Here is a 25,812-nt window from a genome sequence, read left to right on the forward strand (position 1 = left end):
AGTAGATTTTGCGAATAGTATTTCTTTTAAGTTTTCAACCGTTGGGGGAAAAAAGCCGTATGTTAGACATCGGCTGACATTTATTGCCAAATTGCATTCATTCCGCACGATTTACCGCCGCGAATTTGAATCTTATCAAAAATTCGTCATCGTTTGATGGTCGATCCGTTAATTCGACCGTTTCCGCGAAATCGACCATCGTATGTTTTTTTCGATAGATAAAGATGCCAACTCGTCAGCAATGTTTTGTTGCACAACAGTTGACAAACCCTTACTCCTACCAGCTATTTTGGTCAGATTAGTCGGTTAGTCAACGATAACGTCATCGTCATTCGGAATGACTACTTTAGGTAAAGCAGTTTACATTTAAAGGGAAATTAAATTGTATTTTCTTTTCATTCGACCGTAGTTGTTGATCGCGTTGAATTATCTGGAATGCGCAGCCTTGGATAATGTATCTTAATGTGTGGGGGTTTTATGTTTTGCGTTACTTGGAAAATTCTCTGCGCCCAAGTGATACAGGCACACAGTTATAAAGATAAGGCAAATCGTTTTCGACGCTGGCCAGCCTTTGCCTACATGTTCTCGTCTAGTTCCGTGGGTTGCAGTCGACCGGTTAGAAGCTCAAACACGTTTCCCCCCCGCGCTCACTTTGCCAATCTCAAATTGCAACGGCTTTAAAGATTCGGCCAACGAATCTGGTCAACGTTTTTTTTCTTTCTTCTCGCTAACGGCATCATGTTGCGAAACGGACAAAGAACGTACGGTGGGCCGCCGCCGAATTGGACAGGGCCACCGCCCACTAAAGGCTCGGAAGTGTTTGTAGGTAAAATTCCCCGTGATCTGATGGAGGATGAGCTTTTGTCGATATTCGAGACGGTCGGCCCAGTGTTCGAGATCCGTCTGATGATGGATGGGGCTGCCGGGGGTAATCGTGGTTTCGCTTTTGTAACCTTCACTACGCCATCGGATGCGGCCAAAGCCATTCAGCAGCTCAATCGCTACGAAATTCGACCCCATCGGTTCATTGGTGTCCTCAGATCTTTGGACAATTGTCGGCTATTCATCGGGGGAATACCCAACGATAAATCCAGAGAAGATATACGAGAAGAAATGACGCGCCACACAGATGGTGTCGTTGCCGTCATCCTCTACAGGTAAAGTAACTGTTTGTTTTTTATTTTATTTGTTTGACACAGAACAAAAGAAAGATGACGTCATTTATATATTTGTGTCTTTTTCAAAAGTGCCATTGCAGACAAGTCAAAGAACAGAGGCTTTGCTTTCGTCGAGTACGAATCGCACCGCGCTGCTGCCATTGCACGTAGGAAATGCATGACTGGACGATTTCAGCTGTTTGAGAAAAGCGTGGCCGTTGACTGGGCAGAGCCAGAACCCACCGTAGAAGAGGAAATTCTATCTAAAGTACTAACTCTTCCCTTTTTTAAAACAATATTTCGCCGTTCCTTTTTCCTGAAGGAACAAAGAAAGTTATGCACCAAGTATCGCGCGATAACGAGTTATTTGAACAAGTGCTTCTTATCCAGACCGTTTCTTATCCTGTCCTTTTAATTCAGTCATTAACATGTTGGCTCATCCGAAGTACTTTTTTTATCGGTTTATAAAATAGTCGCACTATTTGATTAACTTCTCTTTTTTGTTGTTGTTTGTATAATCAGGTGCGTGTCCTCTATGTTCGCAATCTTGTAGTGCTTACACCTGAAAAAATATTGGAAGAATTATTCAACGCCGCCAGTGACAATGGGGTTGAGAAGGTGAAAGTGTTGAAGGATTACGCCTTTGTTCATTTAGCCAGCCGTTCACAAGCGCAACAAGCCATGGATTCCCTTCAAGGTAGGACTTCATCAATAAGTGAAGAAAACGATCAAATGAACGAGGTGTTGATTATTAGATCGGGAGCTGAATGGTGCCAAGATGCAAATTACGTGGGCGAAACCAGTTGCGAGGAAGAACAAACATTGTATCGTACAAAGCAAAGCGGGCGCATCTTGCACGACAGCGAGCCGGTCGATGAGTCATCGGGCACTTTACCCAGTGGCAGTTCCACACGTGTGGCCACACGTCCCTTTCACTCATCCTGCCGCCATTCAACCGCATCTGAACGGTCTTCACGCGTTTCCGCCATATCCTCCCTATCCGCACCAGTAAGCTGTTTTATTATGATTACAAGTACGCTGTCTAAGTTTGTGTTTCTATCAAACATGGTAATTGGTTCATTAGGAGTCTACCTTTTAACTACGTTATGCCGGACCGCAATCACAACCAATTACCCGCAGATTTGTTTTACACTGATTCCCCACCGCAACTGACGTCAGCTTTCATGCATCAGCAGACAAGCGATACAAATGTAATCATCTTCCGTAACTATGTCGACAGAGACCGTGATTGAATGATACCTTAAATTTCTTTATAATTAAACAGTCGTCGCAACAACAGGTAATTTCGCCGTGGATGAACGGAGGATACACTGACAACGTAAAGGTCACCACTTGAAACTTCAGGTTTTGTCCCTTCGGTTGATTACAACTTGGCGTTTCATTACTACAGATTCTCACATTTTTGTGTCGATTGCATACTTTGGGTGAGCCAATATTTGAAATCTCTGTTAGTGCAGACCATCGTTATGTTGCCAAGGTAACTACAGAATCGTGTTATTTCAAAATATCAATGACTATTCCGATACATTACATCAATGCTTATAGATAATTATTCCTCGTCTTGGGCCGCCTTATAACGTCTTTCAAGTCGCTGAGGTAAGTCTTTCCTATATCGTTTGCATACAAGCCTGATCAAATACGATTTCTTTTCATATATATATGTAGACGTATGCAACGGAAAACGAGGCTCAACAAGCGATTGCTGGATGTGTGATCAATCATGTGAACCAAGTGCTATCCGCTTACGGTAATAGTTTCGATTAGACTCTGTCCTTTGTAACAAACGCGAAATCTTTGTTCTTAGGGGAAAGTTCCCTGTGTTCCCGGATGGAAAACTTTTCCCTGAAAGCTAACGGTTTCCCTGGAAACTATATTGCGTCGGTGTAGTTCAGGAGGAAAAAAAAAGGGGTACTCTGTTATTCTTTGCCAATTTACACTTACAACACGTTCTTATGCCATTACGTCATTGTATTGGTAGGTAGAAAACTTAGCCATCTTTTTTTATCAGCAACGTTGCGAAACATGTTGGTTATTTTGTCGACATTTAGAGCGCTTCGTTCAACAACAAAAAACGGGAAAAAAGTGGTACATTGAACCTGGCCAAACGGCTACCAGTTTACATGGCGCTTTCTTTTATTTTTTTATATGCATTTTTGCTCTATTTTTCTTAGCTAGTCTAATGTGTTTCATGTTTTCTTTTCACTTTTTGCTTCAATGATGTATTACTGTTTGTAAAGCCAATTTTGTCATCCTATCCTCAATAGCCAAACACAGCCCTCTTATACCAGTTTGTTAGGAAATAAAATGTGAAAACAACTTTTTGCAAATTCGGAGCTTTCTCCGCTCCATCTTCAGACGTATGAACTATCCAATTAGAATTTAAAAAAAAAATTATAATTTGAGCCTGGGTAGGAAAAAAAAGTAACAACTCAACAAAAGCGTTGTTCAGACTGCGAAGATATACTGTGTATTCTATACTTAAAAACCATATATGTAACACGAAACCACCGCATATTAAACAGGCTTTATAATTACTGCTTATAGAAATTTCAACAATGTTTATTCTCTGGAATGTTAGGTCGGGCTAGGAAAACATGCAACGGATTTCATCATTTTGGGAGCGGTCTACGAGGCGGCCAGCAACGAGGAGTTGACGAATGGATAAGATAACAAAAAGGGGGATGAAGTTCAAAACAAACTATTTAAAACAAAAATCCAATCCCCGTAAAGAAGGAAAAGGGACTACACCTGATTTGAAAATGGACGGTGTAAAACGATGAAAGAACGGATTAAGGTGTGGTTTTATTTTTGAAATATAAATATTCACGACTATGTGAAGCACCACTTAAACCGCTTCCGAATTGCGTCGTCTCCGAGCATCGACCTTCACCGCAGCTTTAAGATTTTAACACAAATTATTCACAACAACCTTTAACAGTTGTAATAATCAAATTGGATTGCTGTATCAAGTAGAGGGCACTCAGGAAGACGGCGTTTGCTTGTCCGTCGCGAAAATATTCTTTCAACGTCGTGCTGAAACGTTTAGAATACTTGACGAATTCTCTCTTGCGCTGCTCTAGGCGCTGTTTGCCAGAGCCAAATGCTATGTAGCCAGCCACTTCATTAACTGCATCTAGCAGTTTCTTTATGGCACTTGCAATTTCTTTAATAGTCTCCAAAAAGGCTTTGCGGTCTCCAATTTCATCAGGAATCCGGCTGAGAATCTTCTTCAGACCAACAGACTTTCTGCATAGTTCCTGTATTTGAAATTGAAACAGTTCTTCTGATTTTCTGAAAATCAAGTATTAAAGACAGAGATTTCAAGCATTTACCTGAAAGGCATCCTCAGAACGATTAATTCTGTAATCAGGTGATTCTTGGTCCAAGGCAGCACCTTGAACTCTTAAAAGGCTTTCGTTCATATTGACTTTCTGTGACAATTCTGCTTTTTTCATCAATCCCAAAATAAAACTGTAGCAGAGACTTGGATGGGCAGATTCTGCATTGCTGAAGGCAGCTTTCAGTAGTTGGGCAGCACCTGGGTCTTGTTTCTCCAAGTTTATGAGTGATGGCCCCACCAAGATGGGAAGTACTAGGGAAGACAATACACTTTCTTCTCCCATAGTCATCTTTGTAGAAGCTTCAGCCACTTTAATTACCTATTCATGAAATATATCGGTTAATGTTTTGGAACCTAAACATAGAAACCATGTACTCTGGAGTGTTTCTTTGCTAAAAAAAACACACATCTTTATGGCAGAAAACAACTCTTTACGCTAATATGATATGTTTGTCGGAATTAAACAGATGCCACATGAATTATCCTTCGGAAAGTAAATACTCTATCTTGATATTGTATATCATATTTTCAACAACAATTAGTTGCAGAGCAACTTGTTTCCAAAACCAAAAGCACAGAGAATAAAACTTTGAATATCCATCGTAGCTATTTCAAAATAGGATACTACGCTAAAGCAAACATCCCACTTACAAATAAACAAGTAAAGGAGAAACGTTTCGACCATTTACTGACGTAGTTACACACTCAGACACTGCCACTAACTGCTGTTACTTGATGAATGATGATTACACACAACCGTATTAGGGCAACGCTGTTTAATAAACCTCAGAATTCCAGATTATAAAAAAAAATTACTATTTGAAACCTTGATTTTTTAAATTATAATTCTCTGGAAACGAGCATTTTATACTTAAAGTGAAATGCTAATATGATTTCACTGATATGGAATATGTTTTACTACTCTGGCAGCGCCGATTTCTTCCATTCAAAATGTCCACAGTTCTGGACGTCCGAATCTTAAGAACAGTTCTGGTGTTAATGACAATATCCATAGTTTTTATTAACTGCCAGAGAAGTTATTTTGATGAAATTAAAGATGCAATGCACAGCCTTAAGAGTTACTTGCATACGGGACTTGACGGACTTGCTAAACTGGCAAAGACGATAGAAGTAGTAGAACAGTTTGTTGATGCAACCATTGATGAAGATTGCGAGCCTTTCATGTGTCCTAAAGGTATTAAAATTGGCGGGATTTTTCATACAATCGTTAACTATTTTTTTTTTATTTTTTTTTTAGGATTTGTAAGGGAAGTGAATCCACTACATAAACCTGAAAGTAATGGCTGTGGTTCATTTGGATACAGGGTATGTACTTGGAGCCCTTCAGGTATTTTTTTTTTTTGCAGAAACACTTATACTTTTTATTTATCAGTGGAATGAAGAAAAATTGCCATTAAAAGAACTAGAGGAATGTTGTCACACTCATGATTTTTGCTATGATGACTGTGGGGCTGATAAAGATTTATGTGATTTGCATTTCAAAAAATGTCTTTACAAGGTATGCTCAAGTCGCGAAGAAGATCTTTCAATGTTATTCATGAAAGGTAAATAAAATAAATTCTTCATTGTAAAGTAACTCATTCTTTTTTGTATTATTTTTAGCCTGTAAAGGGACTGCAAAGCTAATGTACACTGGGACTTTAGCTTTAGGGTGCAAGGCTTATCAAGATGCACAGAGTAAAGCCTGCCATTGTTATAGACGAGATGAACTTTAAAAGTAACTTGTGATAATTAACTAATTTTCTTTAAGTTTCATTTTTGATTCAGGGAAATAAAAATGTCTAGTTGTAGACTATCATTTATATTATTTTTCTTGCTTTTTCAAAACCCATGGGCAGATAGGTAAGATCAGCGGAATTCTATTTTCTTTCTTCCCATCAAGTCTGAATTAATTTTTTTTTCTTTTTGCTTATTGTTGTGTAGTTTAGTTTCTATTTATCCATTATCAATTTTACTTTGACATGTAAGTGCAGTTTCCTAGTTGCACCAAAGAGGTCGCGCGCATAAAAGTAGGAGGGAGTGAATAGGAATATGCAAAGCTTAGTCATTGGAAGGTCCTGAAGGATTACCATCGAAACGGAAAGTTTCGTGTGGAAACTTCGAGACCAAAGTCAGGTATCACAAAAACTTTTAATACCGTTACATTTTTTGGAGAGTACGCACACAATTACGCGGGTAATTAACTTCTATAAGTATTTTGTTTAAACTAATTTCCACAAATCCTGTTAAAGCTCAGTCTTTCGATTCATTAACATATTTCAACAAAAAGTAAACTGTTTTTTTTTTTTACTTTGTAGTTCCTTACATTTGCCCGGCGTGTCTGTTCAGCGCAAGGCTGTCGTTTGCTGTATCCTATGGTAAACAATTTTCATGTGTTCATAGTCTAGATTTATGATAATATTATCTCTGCAAACAAATAGAGAAAACGAAGCAGGCCCATACTTAACCTTATCTTATTTGCTTGGTGGATGATAGACAATTTCCGGATACTTTTTCCTTAGTACCACCACGCCAATTGATTCAGTATTAACGATGGAGCAATTCAAGCATTCAGTGTTCCTAAAGTTCAGTGCGGTTACGCTCTCCGTAGCTATTTTGTGTACCTTCGTTATGTGCCAAGCTAGTCTTCAGAACAAAAGCGCCGTCTTTGAAATCGGGGACATCGTAGTTAGTTGGGGAGATCAGATAGTCACGAAAATCAGCGAGAAAATGAACGCATTGACCGATTTCGATGCAATAAGACAAATAATTGATGCAACTATCGAGGAGGATTGCTACATTGAAGATTGTCCCTCAGGTAAAATTGCCCTTGTACTGTACATTACAATTAAAGTTTACATTTTCTCTGTTCTGCATTCATAGGTGCGGCAAGGCAACCGAATCCTGACTTCATACCGGAAAGCAATGGGTGTGGCTCATTCGGTGTTCAGGTTCGATCATAAAAATACGTAATTCATTAAAATTTGTAACAATTTGTAATTCGTTTTCTATAGTGGAAGAAAGAATTGTTGCCAGATGAAGGCCTGGAGGATTGCTGTAATTCTCACGACTATTGCTATGACGTCTGCGGTGCCGATAGGGATATTTGCGATTTAGAGTTTAAAACCTGCTTGTATAGCGTTTGTAGGAGTAGGAAAGACCAGTGGACAGTTAATGAACTGAAGGGTAATTTGCACTAGGCAAAATTGTTTATTAGAATATATTACTAAAACATTGTTTACTTTTAGCTTGCAAAGTTGCTGCCAAGTTAATGTACACGGCCACCCAAGCCTTTGGCTGCAAAGCATATCAAGATGCACAAAAGAAATCTTGCCATTGCGTTGCAATGATAGACCATCAGGAGTTTTGAGCTGCAAACTGGCGGGATCCAATTGCAGTCAGCCTTATTTACAAGGTAAGCTTGTAGTATGCATCTTCCAACTCTTATGGCGTTAGGTAAAAAAAAATTGCCTAATAACAAGGGTATTGCCGTTCTATCGCAAGGCATTTAGAGTTCCTACTAGGTATTAATTAATTCTTTTATTTTATTACTTGGTTGATTCAAGATTGCGTCAGATCGATTAAGTTTACATCATAAGATGTAATGTTTTAAGTGAATCTATTCGTGCGGCCACAGTTGTAATATATTAATGACATTTGGGCGTAGGAAAAAACTGGGAACCGTTTGAATTTTCGTTTCAAGGAAAGTAAGCTCCAATCACGCAACCACAAGAGGCAGGTAGTTGGAACTTTTCAATAGCGAACGGAAAGTAATAGTCGTAGGGATCAAAAACCAAGAAACGATGGAAAATATTTTTCTGAACGCATCTAGATTCATAGCAAGATGGAACTAGCGGGCAGTTAGATCCCACGTCGACATTACATTCTTCGATCCGAGCCGATTGGGTAAACAAGTAGTTGTAAGATTCGACGTTGTTGACGATAACTCGCCATTTACCATCGACGTTGACAGCTCGCAGAGGTTGAACGTAAGTGGTAGAACTCGTGCATAGGTAAGTTTCTTCTTCCAAATCTTTCAATTCATCAACAGAATTAGGCGTGATTGCTTTTACGTCTTTGTAGAGTGCCAGGACTTCTTGGTGATATTGATTCAAAGCCTTTTGGATGTCGTAGATGGGGTAGACTTCATCAGACAGACACCAGGGTTTCGACGAGTTCTTGGCGCAAAGTGGCACATCATCGTACTTGGCAGCCGGGTAACCTGGTTTGTAAGGCGGGACGTTTGGCCCGTTGGCCATCGCGACAACCACCAGGGAAGCAAAGCTCTGTTAGGGTTGGAAACAAATAAATCTTTTGTTGGGTCTGACGTGTTGATCGTATCGCTCGATAACTTACCAAGAATTTCAAAGACATTTTTTTCCCAAATTTCTTTTGTCGTAACAAAACTTTTGCTTGTGCTGGAGTCAGCGTTCAGAGACGTCTGCCTTTTGTCGAGAAATTCTGGCTAGTTTTATATACCTTTCGTTATGCGTGAAGCATGGTAAGGCGTGCGCGGAAAAGTGGGAGGCATGGGAACGTTGTGGGTGGGGGGGAAATAAAAAGGAGAGTAAGGTCTTTATTCTTTGAATGGCGGTGTAGCCATTTTTTTTTTTTTTTCATTAGCGTTTTCGTTTTGTCTTGGGCGTTACTTGTGATTAATCAAGCATTTACGTGATCGGGTGTTAAATCCCCGCATGACGCTGGCACTAAAGAAAAACATATCTGGCTACATTAATCATGTTTCAAGATAGGTTTCCCTTTCTTTGTTAGGTTACCCATAGCATTCGTTTTCTGTATATGTATCATAAAATTAACCGTTTATCTCTTCACTTGTCGTCTTGTGCGCCGTCAAGCCACCGGCCTTCACAGGTCGCCAATCAAGCGCATGTAACAAACGGCTGATCAAACAAATTATTTGTTGAAGGCTAATACACCAAGCGTTAAGTTATGAAAAATGCGATGGTTTCACCTTGATGCAAGTTTTCACACTCTTCATCTTCCCGTTACAAATGTCAACATTTTAACAACTGAAAAAAGGTAGTTTTGCTTTAAAAAAAAAATTCTTTTGGTATTTACAGCATCGGGACAAGCCTTTCAATCGTTCACAACGCTGTAAACAAAAAGTTTTTTTTCCCCTTAGGTATCTAATAGCAATGTCAGTGGACTTTAAAACAATTTTTGCTGCAACCTAATTTCAATGGAGTGTGTGAAAAATGCATTGTTTTTTTATTTCGTGTGAATTTCTTGAAATACGTTTGACATTTCTAAGAATAGGTAGGCAAAATGTAGAAGCAGCACGTTTTTTCGTCCAGCAGTTAAAAGTGTGATGGTGATGGCATCCGAACTATACAACAACAACAAAAATGAAACTTGGTACACTACAAGTTGGAACTGTTTGTTTTCGAATTCAGGCCGAGCCGGTACTCTCCCAGGTTTATAGGCCTAACATCAAAGCCGCTCTCACTAATGTTTTTCGGGATCTAGATGTTTGTAAGGCTCGTTGCAATTCCTAGCGTGAGATCTTTTCCATTGGCGGCCATGCCGTTGAGTATTCTTAAGTGGTCTAGTCCTTTTTATTATTTATTTTTGGTGGGAGAGAAACTGTTTATTATTATCTGTGAGGACCCAATTATTTAGATCACGGTCAACTAAATGTACCGAAACATTCGGACTTGAAAAGAAAAAGTAGGGTTTCTTTACTTTTGCTTGCCGTTTTGTTGTGGGAGGACCGTCTTGAAGGTGCAACCTCCAGCTCATTAGACCGTGTCTCGTCGTTCAGTGCAGTACGATTTGTAATTTGCTACCTGATCGCCGATATAAAAGCTGACGGTACCAATTGACAAACAAGGCAGTTTCCAAGTTGCATTCCAGCAGCAAACATCAGCACAAACTCTCGTTACCCAAACATTTTTGTCAACGATGGCGCTAAGAATGGTATACCTAATAGACGTGAATTAGATTTTAACTCTGCATACCATTGCTGATTTTAAACAATTTCATGAAATCCAATCTACCTAACACTTTCAGATGTTGCTTGGACTGATGGTCGTTGCAGCCTTGTCCGATGCGGAGCCACTGCCAAAAGCGGTTGCCGATCCGCAGTACCATCCTAGATATGAGCACGATTACCAACCTTATCCAGGTTACCATAAGCCTTCGTATAAACCAGACTATCCAGAATCTTATCCTAAACCTGCTTACCCCTCTTATTCTGCCTACAAGCCGAGTTATGGCTCTTCGTACAAAAAGGATAACTATTATTGTGACCCCCGCACTCCTCCCCAGTGCGCCAATTCTTCCTCCATTTATTGTCTAAGTGATTACGAATACCCTCTGGAAGAAATTGAGGTAATTTAAGTTTATCTGCAGTAACAAAAAATGTACAACTAATTTGACTGAAATTTTAGTACGCCATCGAGTACGACCCACTGATTTTGAAGAAATACGCTGAGGTCGCTGTCCAATCAGCTGATAATTTGGTTGATGGCGTCACCGCGTCGGAAGAGAACAAGTTCGATTATTCCTCGTACAACGGCCAACCTTATGACCAGAGTAACTGGATCGGTGGCGAAGGCTACATCTGTCCCAGCGATGTTCTTTACGCCCGTCCTGTCCGTGCTGTGAACGTCGAAGGCGAATGGCGTGTCATTGTCCAGAATGTTGCCTCCTACACTCAAACTCAGCGCGTCGAGACTTGCCTGGTCCCCGGCGCCTCTTGCCGTACGTTGGCACCGTGTTACCGCAGTTCCTGTGTCCAGAAATATGTCTACCATCGTATGCTCTCCTTTGACCCTTGCAATAGCCAAAGAGGCCTCTTTATTGACATTTACAAATTGCCATCAGCTTGTTCGTGTCGTATTCCTTCCAAGTCCGATTAATTAAATGATTCACCGACCTAGTAATTCACCCAACTATTTCATGCTCTGTCAAAGTTATTAACATATGAATCCATTAGTTCTATCTGAACTCAACTGGCCGATGCGCAATGCTATCCCTTAATCCTGTTTACCAGGTTTGGCAATGTCACTCGCTAAATAATTTAAAACAATAAACTATATTTTTGTCTCGTATTCAGTTTAATTTCAAGTTTCTTTCTTTTTCTATGTTTTTACGTCTTCTACGGAGCACACGTTTCAATTTAAGTGAGTCACTACAAATCTTAATCATTTTGCCTCTCCTGTTCCGCATGGAATTATGCGTTTTAGTGAAGAAAAGCTCTTCGTTTTCTCTCCACATTTTAGGCTGCTATCTATGACGCCACAGAGCATCATGGTTTTGGCTAGTTGGCAGGTCTATAATATGAATACGAAATGAAACAACAAATAACCTATTGCTTCAAATCAATTTTTTTCACAAATGGAGATTTTTTCCACAATCTTCAGCTTCCCAGGCAGACACCCATCCACAAAACCATGGGGTAATAGATAATATAAATATTTATTAATTAAAAAATTTATATTTTAGGTTATTGATTACAGAGTCAGAGAACAATGTGTGGAATCTGATATTCTAGCCCTGGAAAACCCAGGTGCCTTTCTGCTTCAACAAGGCTATAAAGCAATTATAATTTCAGGAGGTAAAGACTGAAACCAAAAACAGAGCACAGACATTTTTTAGTTGGCTTTTTTGCTTAATGTTAATGTTACACTTCACTTTTGGAAACATAGAAGGGTATACAAATGTTCAGGGTTAAATCAAACTAAGTTAATGGTTGAGCAAAAAAACCTTTATATTACTTTTGAACAGGTCCTAACTCAGTGTACAAGGTTGATGCCCCACTATACGACCCAGCAATCTTTAGGCTGCGGTCTTCCAGTGCTGGAAATTTGTTATGGCAAGCAAAAACTCAACAAGGAGTTAGGTAAACAATTATGTTTTATATCACATTTTTGTCATTCAAATTGTTTTTTTCTTCAATATTTAACATGTGAGAAATAACAATTATGTAGTAAAATAATTTGAAGGTTTTTATGTTTTTTTTTGTTCCGTTTAGGTGGAACGGTGGAGAGAAAAGATGTTCGCGATGGGCAATTCGAGATCCAAGTAGAAACGGAGTGCCCATTGCTTAAAGGCTTAGAGACTCGACAAATGGTATTGCTGACCCATGGTGACAGCGTAGACAAGGTTGCAGAAGGGTTACGTTGCATCGCAAAATCTTTGCATCATATGATTTCCGCTATTCCTGATATTACTGAGTCCAGTTCCATGATTTGAATGAAATTGGTTTGTTGGTTTCCTTGCCATTGAGTGCGAAACATTGATCTTAATGGCTGATGTATATTTACAGGACGAAAAATGTTGCATGACTTCTTATTCGATATCTGTAGATTGCAAGGAGGAGGAAGCACGAGCAGCAGTGTAACGATTACATCCGGGGCACGGTCGGACGTGATAAGATCGTGCTCATGCTTTTAAGCGGCGTAGTCGATTCCGCCGTTTGTGCTGCCCTTCTCCATAAAGTACTTCTGCAGGGTGATCAATCGTCGCGAGTGCAGGCCATCCATATCGATAACGGTTTCCTGCGTAAAAACGAATCCGAGCAGGTCGTCATTAGTTTACAGCAACTCGGGCTCAATCTTCGGGTAATTTGAGGTACTTTTCTGGACCGTTCAGAATCTTATGATTGGCCAAAATTTCCAAATTAGGCCTACGTCGTCCTGTCATATCTCAAATTCTACGGTTTATAATACTTGCTCTTTGACCGAGTTGTTTTATAGACAGTGGCTTCTCATTTCTACTTCATACCAACGATCAGATTTCATATTTCGTTTTTTTAGGTTGTAGAAGTAAGTTTGACTTTCCGCGATGCCGCCACCAACGTGCATGGTCGCCAAACTTTGTCGTTATGTCGGACTGTTGTGATGGACAGTAAAAACTCATCATAACGATTCCGAAATTGTTCGTCAGTTGCGCCTTCACGGTCGTGTAGTAGAACCTTTAGAAGGTAATTGCATTAAGGTATTTCTTGCTTTATGGCATTCCAGTAAGATCTTACTCTTTTCGCAATATTTCCCAATAGACTTCTATAAAGCTGAAGTAAGAGCCTTAGGCCGCAAGCTGAGTCCTACCGCAGAATTACTGGAACGTCACACGTTTCCTGGTCCCGTATTGTCTATTCGAATCAATTACGCCGAAGAACCGTTTTTGGAAGCTGATTTAGATGAGACTGATTTTCGATGAGATGGTCGTTTGATGGTGTCGCCAATTTTGTCGTTGTGTCGGACTGCTTATCCAGAAGAAATAAGTTGAATTATTGGCGATACGTTTGTCAAAGTGGCAGATAGAACGGCTAACGATTTAAATCTCACTTAGGATAATCTACTTCTCAGACAAGGTATCACCCTTCTTTTTTTTTAGCCTGTATTATATTGTTTAATATTCAATGTCATCATATATGAAAATATTACAGATACTTTGATGCCTGATTTAATTGAGACCGCTTCGAATATGGGTTCTTCGCACGCTGATGCCACAAAGACTCATCATAATGATTCCGAAATGGTTCGTCAATTTCGCATTCACGATCGTCTAGTAGAACCTCTAGAAGGTAATTGCATTAAGGTGTTTCCAGCGTTATGGCATTCCAGCATGAACTTTATTTTTTTTCGCAATTATCCCTACAGACTTCCATAAAGATGAATTAAGAGACTTAGGTCCATGTCGATGTCACAGGGATTCAGTTTGTAAGTGCCGTGTGACAAGTCTTGTCGTCACTTTTAAAGTTCGCGAGGAATAAACAACGAACTCTTTTAAGGATCAACAATGTTTTCTAGAAATGATCCGCCAAACAGTATGGCCATCTATTGGTACTATATTCAGTTTTACCACGTCGGGGTTTGGTAAGGACCATTCGAGTTTAGAATAAGGAGTTAAGGACTGTGCAGAGTGCAGACTACAGATTGCATTTACAGTGCAGCTTCTGCTATGAGGTCATTTCATATCTAAACTGACAAATTTCTTTACAAATTTAAACAGAATGTTTACAGAGCCAAGCAAAGCAATTCACCTAGGAGGCAATCCAAACCCAACCCAATGATAAGATAAGAAGGATATGACCTCGAAGAGCAAGTTTACTGCATCTGCTATACCTCAGATGCCAGCAGATATATTGTGCAAGTATTTGAAAACCTCGTTAATTACGTCTTAGATAGCAAAAAATTTTACACTTTCAGATAGTGGCTGTGAATTCTTTGAGGAATAGTACCGTAAAGATTACAAAAGTCATCATTTGAATAGAGCAAAAAATTATTTGAAATTATACTATTTATTATTTGACTTTGTATAGATATTGCTGAAGAGAAATCCTGCTTCATCAGAAAGGTTTCCTGTCTGGTAAATATTAAGTTTTATAGCATTTCCTTACAGTATGACAAATCTGTTCGATAACAATAATGCAGGCAAAGGGATCCTAACTTAAGTACCGAATACAAACAGAAACACTGGAAGATGTAAGGAAGGAGGAATCAGCAAAGAAGGCAAAATAAAAAGACATGAAGGATAAAGTAAGAGAGGAAAAAAATGTGTTTACCCAAAAATACCACCATTGTGATGATTGAATTGCTTGTTAGCTTGTATATAACTGCAGCAAATGTGACTCTAGTCAAGGAAAACCACGTCAGCAATGACAGTACCGAGTCTGTCTCACTTTTGCCCCCGAGTTTCAAATTTGGTGTTTTCAAATTTTCTTTCATTGTTGACTGAATCTCATTTAGCAGAAAAATGTTAAGACAGTAGCGTAAGTAGAGGAAATTACCGTAAAACCGACCTTGAAAACCTCGAGCACGGAAATAAGCAAACGGTATTTAGGCAGATAATCATGCACGCAAAGATAAATAGTCCAATTTAATTGAATTGCCTTAACATATTTTACCTGACCATTCGCTTAAGACGACTTTTGGTCAACCATTGTTGCGGACCATATCTTATAAATACGTCGCGTCCGGGAAGTAAGAACTGCAGTGACCAGTTGGCTGACCGGTGCGTTGCAAAAATCTAAGAAGGTAATCCTTCGTATTTGTTTCTGAGCCACATTCTGAAATCCGTTGTTGTCCATTTAGTTCGATGATACTGATGGATGCGAGTATCTTTTACTACGGGAAGTCTTTGAAGAGAAAAAGCTGGGAGAAACTTGGAAGGCCGAAATCCATATGGAAAGAGTACGCCAGTGGCTTCAACTGGATGAGTTGTTCGAAAAAGAACGACAGATTTAAGCTGCGAATGCTCAGTTAGGTGGACTTTTACCACTTACACTTCATTCAGCTTTCAACTATGAATACATGCAGCAACAATACTCCAGACACCACTGCGCAAACTGGCGAGACCATTGAAAACAATTTAAAAAAACACCATCATAGAAGACATGTTTACATATGCTATTTCACGTGCTTTTTTACTGCTTTATATGGCTTCTTTTGATTCTGTGGTCACGTGTCCTTTTGCCTACTTCTGAAATTAAGAAATTCTTACAACTCGTGGTGTTTGTAAATTTGGATAATAGATGGCGCGACGCTACTGCGCCTCTGCCTTTGTGTTGTGAAAAAACTAAGACTGACAAGTGAAACCCGTGTCTGAATATTTGTTAACTTTGTTACATTCCAGTGATAAGTTTGTAAAATTAAATGGTGTTATTTCAACTATTGAAAGTTTTTCATTCTCTTCTGTGTTTTTGAAGTAAGAAACGTCAAGTGGATTATTTTGTGTGCAATGGGTTAACTTGTGATCAGCTATGCCGGCTGCCAAATCCAACCTATTACTTTTACATTCCACCATGCAATTTTATTGCATGTTGAAAGGTATTAGACATAAATTTTGGCACTCAAAATCCAACATCCATGATTCTATTTTTCAGAAGTAGTTGGTGAAACCTAAATAGCAATGGATACTAACGGTGAAGAAAGGTTAGAAATAAAACAAACCATACGAGTTTGAATACCATCATGCCAATAATGCATTCTGCTAATCTTTACTCATTCATCATGTCCTGTCAGTTTTGATCTGAAAAGTGCACCATGTTGTGTTGCAAACCATTAACCATTTCAACAATCTTCTCGTCATTTCTACTTAGCCTATCAAATGGCAGGAATTTGAGTTACAGGGTATGATGTATAGATATTATTTGTCAATCAGAATTGAATTGGAATGTTTGTGCTTTTGTTTCTAGCTCGTGTATCTAAAATGAAAAGGATAGGATGCTGGCCTCAAAGGAAGATCATCAACAATGCAAAATCAATGGATTAGAATACCTCATGTCATTCTATACATTTGCCCACTTATAATCTCATGTAAGTTTCAATCTGCTAAAAGCAGCCAGTTTTTCTAAATTATGTTGTCAACAGTTAGCAAACAATATTTTTACAGCCTCCTTTTATTTCTACTTTGACAGTTAACAGGCGTCTTTGCTTCGCCCGTCGCCCCGTCTTCGCTTTGCCCGTCACCCCGTCTTTGCTTCGCCCGTCGCCCCGTCTTCGATTCGCCCGTCGCCCCGTCTTCGCCTCGCCCGTCGCCCCGTCTTCGCCTCGCCCGTCGCCCCGTCTTCGCCTCGCCCGTCGCCCCGTCTTCGCCTCGCCCGTCGCCCCGTCTTCGCCTCGTGGTCGCCTTGTCATCGTGGTATCTTTGTATTTTGTAATGTTTAGTGCTAATTAACCCGTTGGCTGCCACCCACTTTGATCCCCTTTTTTTTTAAAGCTTGTTAGGGTCCGGCAGCGCTGTTCTGCCCAATGGTCTATATGCCATGGGTGGGACAGTTGCACAAGCCGTGTGGCTCAAAGTCGATCGTCGAGGCAATGTACCAGTAGGGACTTTCCCTTTTTCGATGCTTTGATGGTTGCCTGGAGTGTACATTCTCACAAAGGCTTCTGTCATCGTGTCAGCCCGGATTTGTCGTAGGACAAGTCCCCCTTGGTCGCTATCCATTCGATAGCGATGTAGCTAGCGTAGATTTAGTGGCGTGGCAGCCAACGGGTTAGTTTTATGTATGTGTGTTTTGTATTGTATTGTATTTAAAATCTAAAATCTTGTGGTGGATTTGTGGGTGGATGGAGGGACAATAAAAATTAGTTACATATATTTCTAATTTGAATTTATTTCTTGAATATATATACATATGAACCTAGTTTGGGATTGAACCCTTGACCTCCGGAACGTCAGTCCAATGCTTTACCATTAATCCAACTTTGACATGTTTAAGACAGCAATTTATTCCTTAATGACCTTGTTTGTAGTGCATAAGTAGATATGCAAACAAATGTGGACTATTGTTGTCATAGGTACAATTGGCACATTGGTTGAGTGCTTGACTGGGATTCCAAATGTCTGAGGTTCGATTCCCAGAAAAAGCAGGCCAATTCTGTACTATCGTAAAGTGTGTTCGGTTAATGACTTTCATCGTTTCGTCTAGGAAAAAGATGCAAAGAAATTATTTGAGAAAAGAGTACCAATAACTCAAACGGAAGAAATTTTGGCAAAAATAAACAAATATTTTTTTGTTTTTCATTTTTTTTATTGTTGGTACAACATACATGTACAACAAATTTAACTGAATTGAACCACCGGGGAGATTACCCGGTGCGTGGCTAAGAGAAGCCGGAAAAGGATGGAAGGTTTCGGACAAGTTTTTACGTGAGCGATTAACCGTTATTCGGATTTGTGGGTAGCCTCTTCGCCCTCCAATGATATCTCAGAACTTGAGGACCCCCACGTCCCCTTTCCGGACAGCGCACTCACAACCTTTGCTGCTGATCACAGTAGGGGCATGACCCCCTGCGGGCTTATCATAAGTCAAGGGGAAACGGGGCCACAGAAAAGAAGGGAGCCCAGATATGCAATTCAATTTTTAAAAATATATAAATAGTTTAATGTGGAAGGAAATAAATGAATCTTGAAATTGCCGGTCGTCCTTCCAAACAGTATCATTTTTTTAATCTCTTGTCTCAGCCAGGAACTTCTTCCAATCAAATATCATTTTTCATCATCTAGGCAGAAAAAACAAACAAAACAAAATCACATATCAATGTAAAAATATCCTTGAAGCAAATTAAGAAACTTGCCTTACATCAATTTTACGCTGAGTATATTTCTAAGTTAGAGTTTTAACTAAACTGCAGATACAATTACTGCATAACATAGACGGTTGATAACAGATCCTGCAAGAACTTCCTGGAGGTTTAAAAAAGTTTTCAGTTAAAAATTATGAATATCAATCTGTTTGTAACAAATACCTTCCATGGGAATTTTTTTGGTATAACATCAATTAAAGGCTTTGCAAAGATCTATATTTTGAATACAAAAATAGGTTACAATTGAAGGAACTGATTCGATAAAGTAATAACATTATGCATTACACAATAGTACTTACATCATAGAGTACATAATACCACATGCATGATACTTCAAAATCCATTTGTAGAAGGAAATAGTTTGGTTTTCAAAGTAGAAATCTATAATCAGATAAGACACTCACAACTTCAAATTGGGAGCTCATTCTGATATGTAAATACATTAAACTTGTTATCTGTTTGTGGAAAAGCAAAACAACATTAATGCAGATCTATGTTGAACATGTAAAAATAAACCTGAAAACCAGCTGTATATTAGAAATCATCAATTTCCAGAATCCTTCTTCCAGGATGATAAAATATCACACCTGGTTTTCCAAAAGCAGGTAAAAATTTCCTAAAAAATTATTCTAACCGAACTCAAACAACTGACATACCATGAAGGTAATAAAGTAGCACGAAAATTGCATATGGATAATAAAAGTGGAGAACAAAACCACAATTTCCAATGATATTGTTATCTCAGGGGTTGACTTATTTATGAAGCACACTGTAAGGCTGCTGGTAGTGGTCGTACCTGGAGAATGAAAACATTGTGTGACAGAAAATTGAACTGAAAGAAATATCATGCAAACATATTGTTCCATTCAAAGGATGTCTGGTGACAATCCACCTTCAGACAACAATCGAGTGTATCATGCAAATAATCATGAAAAGAATTGTCTCTCAGGTTGGCACAAAAAAGTGGCAAATTTTAGTGTTGTAACCAAGAGAATGTTTAAAATAGAATGCAATCTACATTCAGAAGACAACCAGTGACAACTAAGGCGTAAAGCCTAAGAATTTCCACCAGAAGACGGCTTGTTACCTTGGCATAGTTACAAAATTCAATCCTATTTATTAGTGATCTTTCACTTACTTTACTTTTTTGTTTTATCCAACTTAGTTTTAAGGGCGCTCAACCCGTAGCTTCGCATGAAGGAGGAATGTCCGGAAGCGAACGGGGTGAGTGCCCCTAGCTTAGTCGGGCTTAAAATATTGACAACATTGATGATAGCAGGAATGCAGGCTAAGGTTCAGCAGCTGACAAGGCGAAACCCTACCACATACAAAAAGCAATTTATTTTACATAATAGCAATCTATTAATACATACAGAACGATAGCAATACTGAACAGATTATATCATACCATTAATATTTGATGAAAAACCCTTTGAAACACTGAACAAGGTAGAGACGTAACAAACACCAATTTAACTTGTCACTCGTAATATTTATCATAGACGCACGTCAACGCCATCTAGTTTTTCCTCCTGAAATCCAAAGAAAATAAATTTTACTTTGAAATCAGTACAATTTTTGCTTTTATGTGCTTGAACTTTACTGATCTCATATAGTTGAATTCCAATTAAAAACATAAAAACCTAGGGTAATCAACTACTAGTTGCAAGACGAGGCGCTAAAACATTTGTAGCTAAAACTGTCGTTGCTCGTAGGGTTAGCCTGTACTGTTGATAGCGAAAAAATACGGAAAAATAGCTGCACCACCCTAACGCATGCAAGAAAAGTATTTGAAATTGTTAGAATAATACAGCTCATTTTTTTATTTTTGTAAATTGTCACGACAATTTTCCGGAAGTAACCGGAAGTAACCAATATCTCCGGAAACAGTGATCCCATAACGAAACGAGTAGGATTTTCGTGATCCTTATCAAATTTAGGGTTGGAATGACATGTTTTTTTGCCAAAAGTCGGATTTGACCAAAATCGTGATTTTTCATGAAATGAAATGTTCAGGGAAATTTGCGATTTTTGAAGATTTTCGGGTATTTTGAGCTGATACATGGAGTCGATTCCAAATTTAACGAGGATCATGAAAATGTCAATATTTTTTCTGATAGACCTACAAATATGGAGTTATTCGGCATTTTAAAACCGAAAGTAAAACCGGAAATTGAAATTCCGTTAATTTAAAGAATGAACTTTGTTCTGCTTTAAATGGTTAACAAGATTTTGATAGTTGTAAAAGTAAACTATTGTTAATAAAAGTTATGTTGTGCTTTAAAAGTGCTGAAAGTACAATTTCAGTTCTGGCACATAAATAGACTTGAATCGAAAAATCATACATTCAACACGATTAAACACGTTACTTACTTGGTATTTAATGAAAACCTGCAACCGAAATATGAGAGTACTTGTCAAAACAATGTTTCGAGTTCTACTAGTATCTGACTGGATGCAGCTATACTGCAAGCCTCTTACTCGTTCGTCTGCTCACGAACTGTCGCGTATGCGTGAATGAAAATTCCATGAGAAATTACAATTTTATACTTTTATAACCCTCCACTTATCCATGTATTGGTATTCTTCATAGTTTAACCAACAATTATCATCAATCAGTCCCCCTGGAAAGTGAAGAACACCTCTGGGTTTCAAGAATAAAGATTTTGTGACACAGCTAAACGCCATCTTCCACTGCCAGTTCCAGGCACAGATTCATTGGGAAAAGCAAACGAAAGATTCTATTCTTAAAGCCGTACCTTTTCCGCCTACCAAAGACGTCATAGCTTTTCTTCACTTTTAGAAGCCTACGTACCATTTCCTACAGCCATACTTTATGATACCACTCTGAATTGATCTTAACAATTTAAGAATGTATACTACAACTTCTGAATGTTTAATTTCAAGAAATGGCAGATAGAATTAGATTAACAATTGAGCAAAAAGGGGTAGATTTACAAGGAAGAGCAACAACAACTCACCTAGCTGCACAGTAACAATGTATAATTTATTCGACGAAAAACAACTGCACCCATTATTTCCAACAAGTGTGCATGTGTATTTAGGGACTGGTCAACCAGTCGTCACGTGAACTTTTCTTAAAAGACGAGTTTAAGAGATTTTCACGAGACGACAAAGCTGATTAATATTTCAATTTCAAAAGTCTTTACTGAATCCACTGTTCTTAATGTCTCCCATCTAAATCTGGTCAATGATGTGTCCTATAACGAGTACGGACTGCGGATATCGTTTGCCTAAATCATTCCCACTCCGTTGTCGCGGATGATTTCGCCGTCAGGTCTTACAAAACCCTAAGAATTCCTGAAACAGTTAAGACGGCAACAAGCATTTTGTCTACAATTTAGTAAGTGATATCCATGTTTACAGCAAGACCAGGTTTTTTTTTTATTTTAACGTACATTTTGGTGAAGATAAAGAATAATGGTCAAAAACATCCAATTATCGACTTCCACTATTTTATTTGGAAGGTTATTGGTTTTTTATTGCAATTCTGCAATCAATAACCTAAATTATCAATGTTTTAATTAAGATTAGGTATATCAATTTAAATATAATTCTAGTATTGATTTTAAGTTTAACTTTATAGTAGTATTATAGATCTAAATAAGTAAATAGTTAAGATGCCATACAATTGCCAAATGATGTAGTACCAAACCATACCGACACATCTATTTGTAATACAACTAACAAGATAAAAGTTTATAATTTCGCACATTTACAACACTTGCAATTTAAACAAAAATGATGCAAGAGAATGCAGCATCCGAGACAGTTGCTAAGACTATTTGACAAAACTAATTGTTGAATTCAAGTCGGACGTGTGATTTCAATTCGTAATACCCAAAACCCGCGAACAATTAACAAAATAAAAATAACCTGGGTGATAGAATGTTTAGTAACTACTTACATTTTCCCCTCTTAAGTTCTCAGCTTCAGCATTATTACAATGTGTTTTCATTAATTCACTAACATTACGAAGGTGCTACATTTGACGTATTTTCTTTAGATAATACAAACTTCCACGTCTGCTGTGACGGAACTGATGCGTCATAAATGTCTCAGGAACCGCACCGCTAATAATGACTTGATAATGAATTTTCAAAATGTCAAAAGAAATATCCTACTCGGTAAACCGTTGACAACAGTTCCGTTTTAATCCTATAACAAAAAATGTTAGCAACGAAGCTGTATGATAAAAATCGGACGTATACTTATTAAATGAAATACCCATCAGTAACCATGTTATTCATACAAGGATTAAAATAATTGCCTGGTAATATTAATTAGGTTTCAAACAATCAATTCACTTTCAAATAAACTCTTGTTTTAATTTATACATACTAAATATAAATTTTCTGAAGTTTTTTCCTTCCAACTCGAGAGCTAGGAAAACAGCCATCAACTTAGTCAGCGAGGATGCTAAATTTAATCTACAGATTCTTCCGACATGTTTCTTAGAATTCTTAACTTTGATCAACAAGTTTAGTTATTCAACAAACTGAACCTAGCAGGCGATTTCACACGTGTTAAGTAGACTGTTGAAAACTGCTAATTTAACGCAAAAGTTTACGAATTTGCATTCCCCGTCATTAAATTTCACAAGTTAATACATTCTTTTTTAGAACGGTGCTAACAGTTCCGTGAACCGAAACAGCTCGCAAAACAACCTCTGCAAATTGCAACAATAGAATATACAGTGAAACGTTTAACTCATTACCGACAGTTTCAACCACGAATTTTTGAAACACGTAACTTGAAAATGCAACCTTACCTTTCATTACAGCGGCAAATATGATGAACGTATGAAATAGTCCTTAACTGTGCGAGAAAATTTCAATAAAACGTCCTTAGAATCCTACACATTGACGATCACATCTAATATTCAAAGTAGTAAGAATCAAGAATAATTCAAATATTTTTACATATTATAAATAAGCTGGTTTAGGTGACAAATATGAATTTGGAAAATCGTACTAATCCACTATAACATACCCAAATGTCGTTTATTTTCATTGAACGTCAATGTTCCATTCTTCGGCGCGGCGAACAAAGCATTTGTATCCTCGTAAACTTTGATTAATTTCTAAATAAAACATTTACACAAACCGTTAGAAGTGAGATATTCACCAGCCTTACCTGTTCCAGATACACGATGTACGGAGCTGGACGAGAGAAATAACGCACTGGTTGTATAGCCAGTCATACAACCACACACCAACACCAGTACACCAACAGCCAGCATAAAGCCTTCCCTAGCATTCAATGTAACCGCTCAAGAGAAATAATCCTTGATGGACTAAGTTGTCTTCTTAGGCAGGGGAGCGACTTGGATGTTGTGCAAAACACCAACCTGAGCAACGATAACACCAAAGAGGTTTCACTCAAGCATTTAAAAAAATATATTGCTTAGTAAACTTACTAAAGATACCTCACAGGGCACATTGCCAAATAACTTTCGACAGGTCATACCGATTGCAAATCAAATTACAGCTGAACAGGCGGGTGATGACAAATTCTGTAAGATTCTTAAAAAGGGCTTCTGTTAAATAAAATATTCAGTTACAAATGAACCATTGAGTTTAATTGAAGAACATTACTTGCTTCAATGCATCCTTGTGATTATGATAGTGAACCTGAAAAATAAAGATGAACTGCAAAATACATACCAACGGAAGCCAGCTGCACGCAACACTACTCCACCATTCAAAGCCATATAACAGACCATTAAAGCTGCTTTACCTCACAATGGAATTGACATTTCAAAACACATTACAACAAATGGTAGAAAATTTTAACTATCAGACATACCTAACATTCATGAAATTATCTCACTTTTGTCATCCACAAGTAAACCACTCAATGATGGCACGCAGGAAAGGAACAGCAGGCAAACCCAGACCAGCCCAGGGGCTCAATGATCAGTGATTCTCACAAGATTCCTCGCTCATAAAGCTATATTTAGAAATTGGAAACTGCTTATTAAATACATTTTTATGGCAGTAACTGTCAAAATTAGTCATACTGAATATAACTCTTAAATTATTTGCTTACACTCACTGATTGGCACCTATATGGACCATAACTATGATAAAAATTGTGTCTGATTCAACACAACTATGGAACCAATCACAGAAACAAGATTCCAGAGATGTTCAGAATACTTTCCTACTAAAACAAAGTAAGCATGGAAGTAGGTTAAAAAAAACAATTAAACAGAGAGGTTTTCATAATACAATGATAGAGCTTAACATAATTATGATGGTTTAAGAACATCTTTACTTGGAATCCAGTCCATAGGAATTATCTAGGGCATGGGCAAAGTAATTTGAACATCAAAATCAGAGATCACAAAATTTGTATCACTGCCCTAGAAAATGACATAATTATTACAACATTATCATTAAATAGGGTCACAGCACACAAGCAAAGCAGTATCTTAACGACACAAAACAAAATGGATGCCTTGAAGGAGCTGACGTGATTGATCGATTCCTTTATAAATTTAACAATTACTAAGCTGTAGTCACATGTCTATGCAATCACTTAAACCTTTGAAAAACAAGATATTTTAATCCGTGTTATATGCTAACTGTTACCTAACGCAATACCTATACAACATTCTCGGAAAGATCCAACGAAATTAATGGCGGTAAAGCATGCGGTGCGGTACTTATAAAAGAAACTAAAGAAAATGTCGCGTCTTAGATTACTTAGAACGTTGCCTATTCGAAGAGAAAAACATGCTGTTTGAAAAATTTATTGAAATTTTGATACATTTATCTTTTTTTTACTAGTTTGAGTCTGGGAAAATTTTAAAAACTAAAATCTTTATTAGTGAAAAGGGGAGTAGATCATGAAAAATTAAAAAAAAAAAAAACACAAATAGATTGCAACGTGTTGCGTCAAGAGTCGGAAAGGAAATAGGCGAATTTTTAAGTAATGACAGCAAAAAAAAGCAAGGAGAAAAGAAAAGGGAAAAAGGGGCTGCTATGCTAATCTGCCCTTAGGATTTGACTGTGCCCTTACGTTGACCAAAAAAATCCATGCCATTTCTTTAAAATTCGCCTAACATCTAAAAACGTTATTTTCATTTGAAACTTGACACCTTTGTAGATGAAGATGTTGTCTACTTATGGTGTAAGTTTCCATTAAAAATAAAGTTTTTTTACAATTTTTATGGTTTTTATAGTCGCCTTAATTTTACCCGTAGTCTTAGAGG

At 38.0% G+C, this 25,812-nt stretch overlaps 6 protein-coding genes, 2 long non-coding RNA genes and 1 pseudogene across 45 annotated transcripts; 6 read left to right on the plus strand and 3 right to left on the minus strand.

Annotated features, from left to right (window-relative positions):
• Nucleotides 1-39: 39 nt before the first annotated feature.
• Nucleotides 40-3,494, plus strand: LOC116932315 (probable RNA-binding protein 46). Its single transcript, XM_045180512.1, has 10 exons — nucleotides 40-1,157; nucleotides 1,248-1,425; nucleotides 1,680-1,854; nucleotides 1,913-2,165; nucleotides 2,242-2,368; nucleotides 2,443-2,502; nucleotides 2,569-2,655; nucleotides 2,724-2,774; nucleotides 2,844-2,925; nucleotides 2,983-3,494. Exons 1-10 carry the CDS (start codon nucleotides 739-741, stop codon nucleotides 3,063-3,065), a joined length of 1,515 nt encoding a protein of 504 aa, XP_045036447.1. The 5' UTR covers nucleotides 40-738; the 3' UTR covers nucleotides 3,066-3,494.
• A 128-nt stretch (nucleotides 3,495-3,622) lies between these two features.
• Nucleotides 3,623-5,318, minus strand: LOC116932319 (programmed cell death protein 10). Its single transcript, XM_032940087.2, has 3 exons — nucleotides 5,170-5,318; nucleotides 4,511-4,837; nucleotides 3,623-4,435 (listed from the first exon to the last, which is right to left on the minus strand). Exons 2-3 carry the CDS (start codon nucleotides 4,805-4,807, stop codon nucleotides 4,094-4,096), a joined length of 639 nt encoding a protein of 212 aa, XP_032795978.1. The 5' UTR covers nucleotides 4,808-4,837; nucleotides 5,170-5,318; the 3' UTR covers nucleotides 3,623-4,093.
• Nucleotides 5,319-5,444: 126 nt separating this feature from the next.
• Nucleotides 5,445-6,896, plus strand: LOC116932318 (group XIIA secretory phospholipase A2). 3 transcript variants are annotated; one of them, XR_006652414.1, is made up of 6 exons: nucleotides 5,445-5,713; nucleotides 5,777-5,844; nucleotides 5,912-6,083; nucleotides 6,142-6,256; nucleotides 6,508-6,654; nucleotides 6,837-6,896. XR_006652414.1 is itself a non-coding variant. In XM_045180517.1 (4 exons), exons 1-4 carry the CDS (start codon nucleotides 5,470-5,472, stop codon nucleotides 6,252-6,254), a joined length of 597 nt encoding a protein of 198 aa, XP_045036452.1. In that variant the 5' UTR covers nucleotides 5,445-5,469; the 3' UTR covers nucleotides 6,255-6,329. The 3 variants fall into 3 exon arrangements, 1 of the variants encoding a protein (XP_045036452.1); XR_006652415.1 differs by having other exon boundaries at nucleotides 6,513-6,654; XM_045180517.1 differs by lacking the exons at nucleotides 6,508-6,654; nucleotides 6,837-6,896 and having other exon boundaries at nucleotides 6,142-6,329.
• Nucleotides 6,897-7,071: 175 nt separating this feature from the next.
• LOC123466303 (group XIIA secretory phospholipase A2-like) lies at nucleotides 7,072-7,888 on the plus strand. The gene is made up of 4 exons (XM_045179919.1): nucleotides 7,072-7,336; nucleotides 7,402-7,469; nucleotides 7,533-7,704; nucleotides 7,767-7,888. The coding sequence occupies exons 1-4, from the start codon at nucleotides 7,072-7,074 to the stop codon at nucleotides 7,886-7,888; spliced, it is 627 nt and encodes a 208-aa protein (XP_045035854.1).
• Nucleotides 7,794-11,588, plus strand: LOC116932317 (neurotrophin 1). Of its 2 annotated transcripts, none has more exons than XM_045180516.1 (3): nucleotides 7,794-7,933; nucleotides 10,546-10,866; nucleotides 10,926-11,588. In XM_045180516.1, exons 2-3 carry the CDS (start codon nucleotides 10,546-10,548, stop codon nucleotides 11,394-11,396), a joined length of 792 nt encoding a protein of 263 aa, XP_045036451.1. In that variant the 5' UTR covers nucleotides 7,794-7,933; the 3' UTR covers nucleotides 11,397-11,588. The 2 variants fall into 2 exon arrangements, with proteins under 2 accessions (XP_045036451.1, XP_032795976.1); XM_032940085.2 differs by lacking the exon at nucleotides 7,794-7,933 and adding an exon at nucleotides 9,197-10,452.
• LOC116932320 (protein spaetzle) lies at nucleotides 8,121-8,997 on the minus strand. Its single transcript, XM_032940089.2, has 2 exons — nucleotides 8,875-8,997; nucleotides 8,121-8,804 (listed from the first exon to the last, which is right to left on the minus strand). The coding sequence occupies exons 1-2, from the start codon at nucleotides 8,890-8,892 to the stop codon at nucleotides 8,217-8,219; spliced, it is 606 nt and encodes a 201-aa protein (XP_032795980.1). The 5' UTR covers nucleotides 8,893-8,997; the 3' UTR covers nucleotides 8,121-8,216.
• A 148-nt stretch (nucleotides 11,589-11,736) lies between the features above and the next one.
• On the plus strand, nucleotides 11,737-12,773 carry LOC123477103 (annotated as a pseudogene).
• Nucleotides 12,774-13,541: 768 nt separating this feature from the next.
• Nucleotides 13,542-17,568, plus strand: LOC116931776. 7 transcript variants are annotated; one of them, XR_006652417.1, is made up of 12 exons: nucleotides 13,542-13,852; nucleotides 13,928-14,065; nucleotides 14,142-14,634; nucleotides 14,804-14,850; nucleotides 14,916-15,020; nucleotides 15,087-15,316; nucleotides 15,406-15,518; nucleotides 15,576-16,310; nucleotides 16,367-16,415; nucleotides 16,506-16,613; nucleotides 16,679-16,799; nucleotides 16,901-17,568. It is a non-coding gene; the product is annotated as an uncharacterized LOC116931776 (long non-coding RNA). The 7 variants fall into 7 exon arrangements; XR_006652422.1 differs by having other exon boundaries at nucleotides 15,406-15,495; XR_006652421.1 differs by having other exon boundaries at nucleotides 14,142-14,447; nucleotides 14,505-14,634; nucleotides 15,087-15,518.
• Nucleotides 17,569-18,436: 868 nt separating this feature from the next.
• On the minus strand, nucleotides 18,437-25,327 carry LOC116931810. Of its 29 annotated transcripts, none has more exons than XR_006651787.1 (13): nucleotides 24,873-25,271; nucleotides 24,651-24,758; nucleotides 24,013-24,545; nucleotides 23,365-23,943; nucleotides 20,946-22,097; nucleotides 19,981-20,104; nucleotides 19,711-19,890; nucleotides 19,229-19,368; nucleotides 19,089-19,159; nucleotides 18,872-19,027; nucleotides 18,735-18,785; nucleotides 18,569-18,672; nucleotides 18,437-18,488 (listed from the first exon to the last, which is right to left on the minus strand). It is a non-coding gene; the product is annotated as an uncharacterized LOC116931810 (long non-coding RNA). The 29 variants fall into 29 exon arrangements; XR_006651784.1 differs by having other exon boundaries at nucleotides 24,645-24,758; XR_006651785.1 differs by having other exon boundaries at nucleotides 24,651-24,761.
• Between the last annotated feature and the right edge of the window lie 485 nt (nucleotides 25,328-25,812).

This window comes from Daphnia magna, linkage group LG10 (genome assembly GCF_020631705.1).
Source record: "Daphnia magna isolate NIES linkage group LG10, ASM2063170v1.1, whole genome shotgun sequence".
Taxonomy (NCBI): domain Eukaryota; kingdom Metazoa; phylum Arthropoda; class Branchiopoda; order Diplostraca; family Daphniidae; genus Daphnia; species Daphnia magna.

Excerpts from the sequence above, each read along its gene's own strand:
- LOC116932315 (XM_045180512.1), top strand. The coding sequence starts at position 739 with ATGTTGCGAAACGGACAAAGAACGTACGGTGGGCCGCCGCCGAATTGG. Across the intron at positions 1,158-1,247 it reads GTTGCCGTCATCCTCTACAG|TGCCATTGCAGACAAGTCAA; the intron begins GTAAAGTAACTG and ends CTTTTTCAAAAG. Across the intron at positions 2,166-2,241 it reads TATCCTCCCTATCCGCACCA|GAGTCTACCTTTTAACTACG; the intron begins GTAAGCTGTTTT and ends TTGGTTCATTAG.
- LOC116932319 (XM_032940087.2), bottom strand. The coding sequence starts at position 4,807 with ATGACTATGGGAGAAGAAAGTGTATTGTCTTCCCTAGTACTTCCCATC. Across the intron at positions 4,436-4,510 it reads GTTCTGAGGATGCCTTTCAG|GAACTATGCAGAAAGTCTGT; the intron begins GTAAATGCTTGA and ends TTTCAAATACAG.
- LOC116932318 (XM_045180517.1), top strand. The coding sequence starts at position 5,470 with ATGTCCACAGTTCTGGACGTCCGAATCTTAAGAACAGTTCTGGTGTTA. Across the intron at positions 5,714-5,776 it reads GCCTTTCATGTGTCCTAAAG|GATTTGTAAGGGAAGTGAAT; the intron begins GTATTAAAATTG and ends TTTTTTTTTTAG. Across the intron at positions 5,845-5,911 it reads GTGGTTCATTTGGATACAGG|TGGAATGAAGAAAAATTGCC; the intron begins GTATGTACTTGG and ends TTTATTTATCAG.
- LOC123466303 (XM_045179919.1), top strand. The coding sequence starts at position 7,072 with ATGGAGCAATTCAAGCATTCAGTGTTCCTAAAGTTCAGTGCGGTTACG. Across the intron at positions 7,337-7,401 it reads CATTGAAGATTGTCCCTCAG|GTGCGGCAAGGCAACCGAAT; the intron begins GTAAAATTGCCC and ends CTGCATTCATAG. Across the intron at positions 7,705-7,766 it reads GACAGTTAATGAACTGAAGG|CTTGCAAAGTTGCTGCCAAG; the intron begins GTAATTTGCACT and ends GTTTACTTTTAG.
- LOC116932317 (XM_032940085.2), top strand. Across the intron at positions 10,867-10,925 it reads ACCCTCTGGAAGAAATTGAG|TACGCCATCGAGTACGACCC; the intron begins GTAATTTAAGTT and ends CTGAAATTTTAG.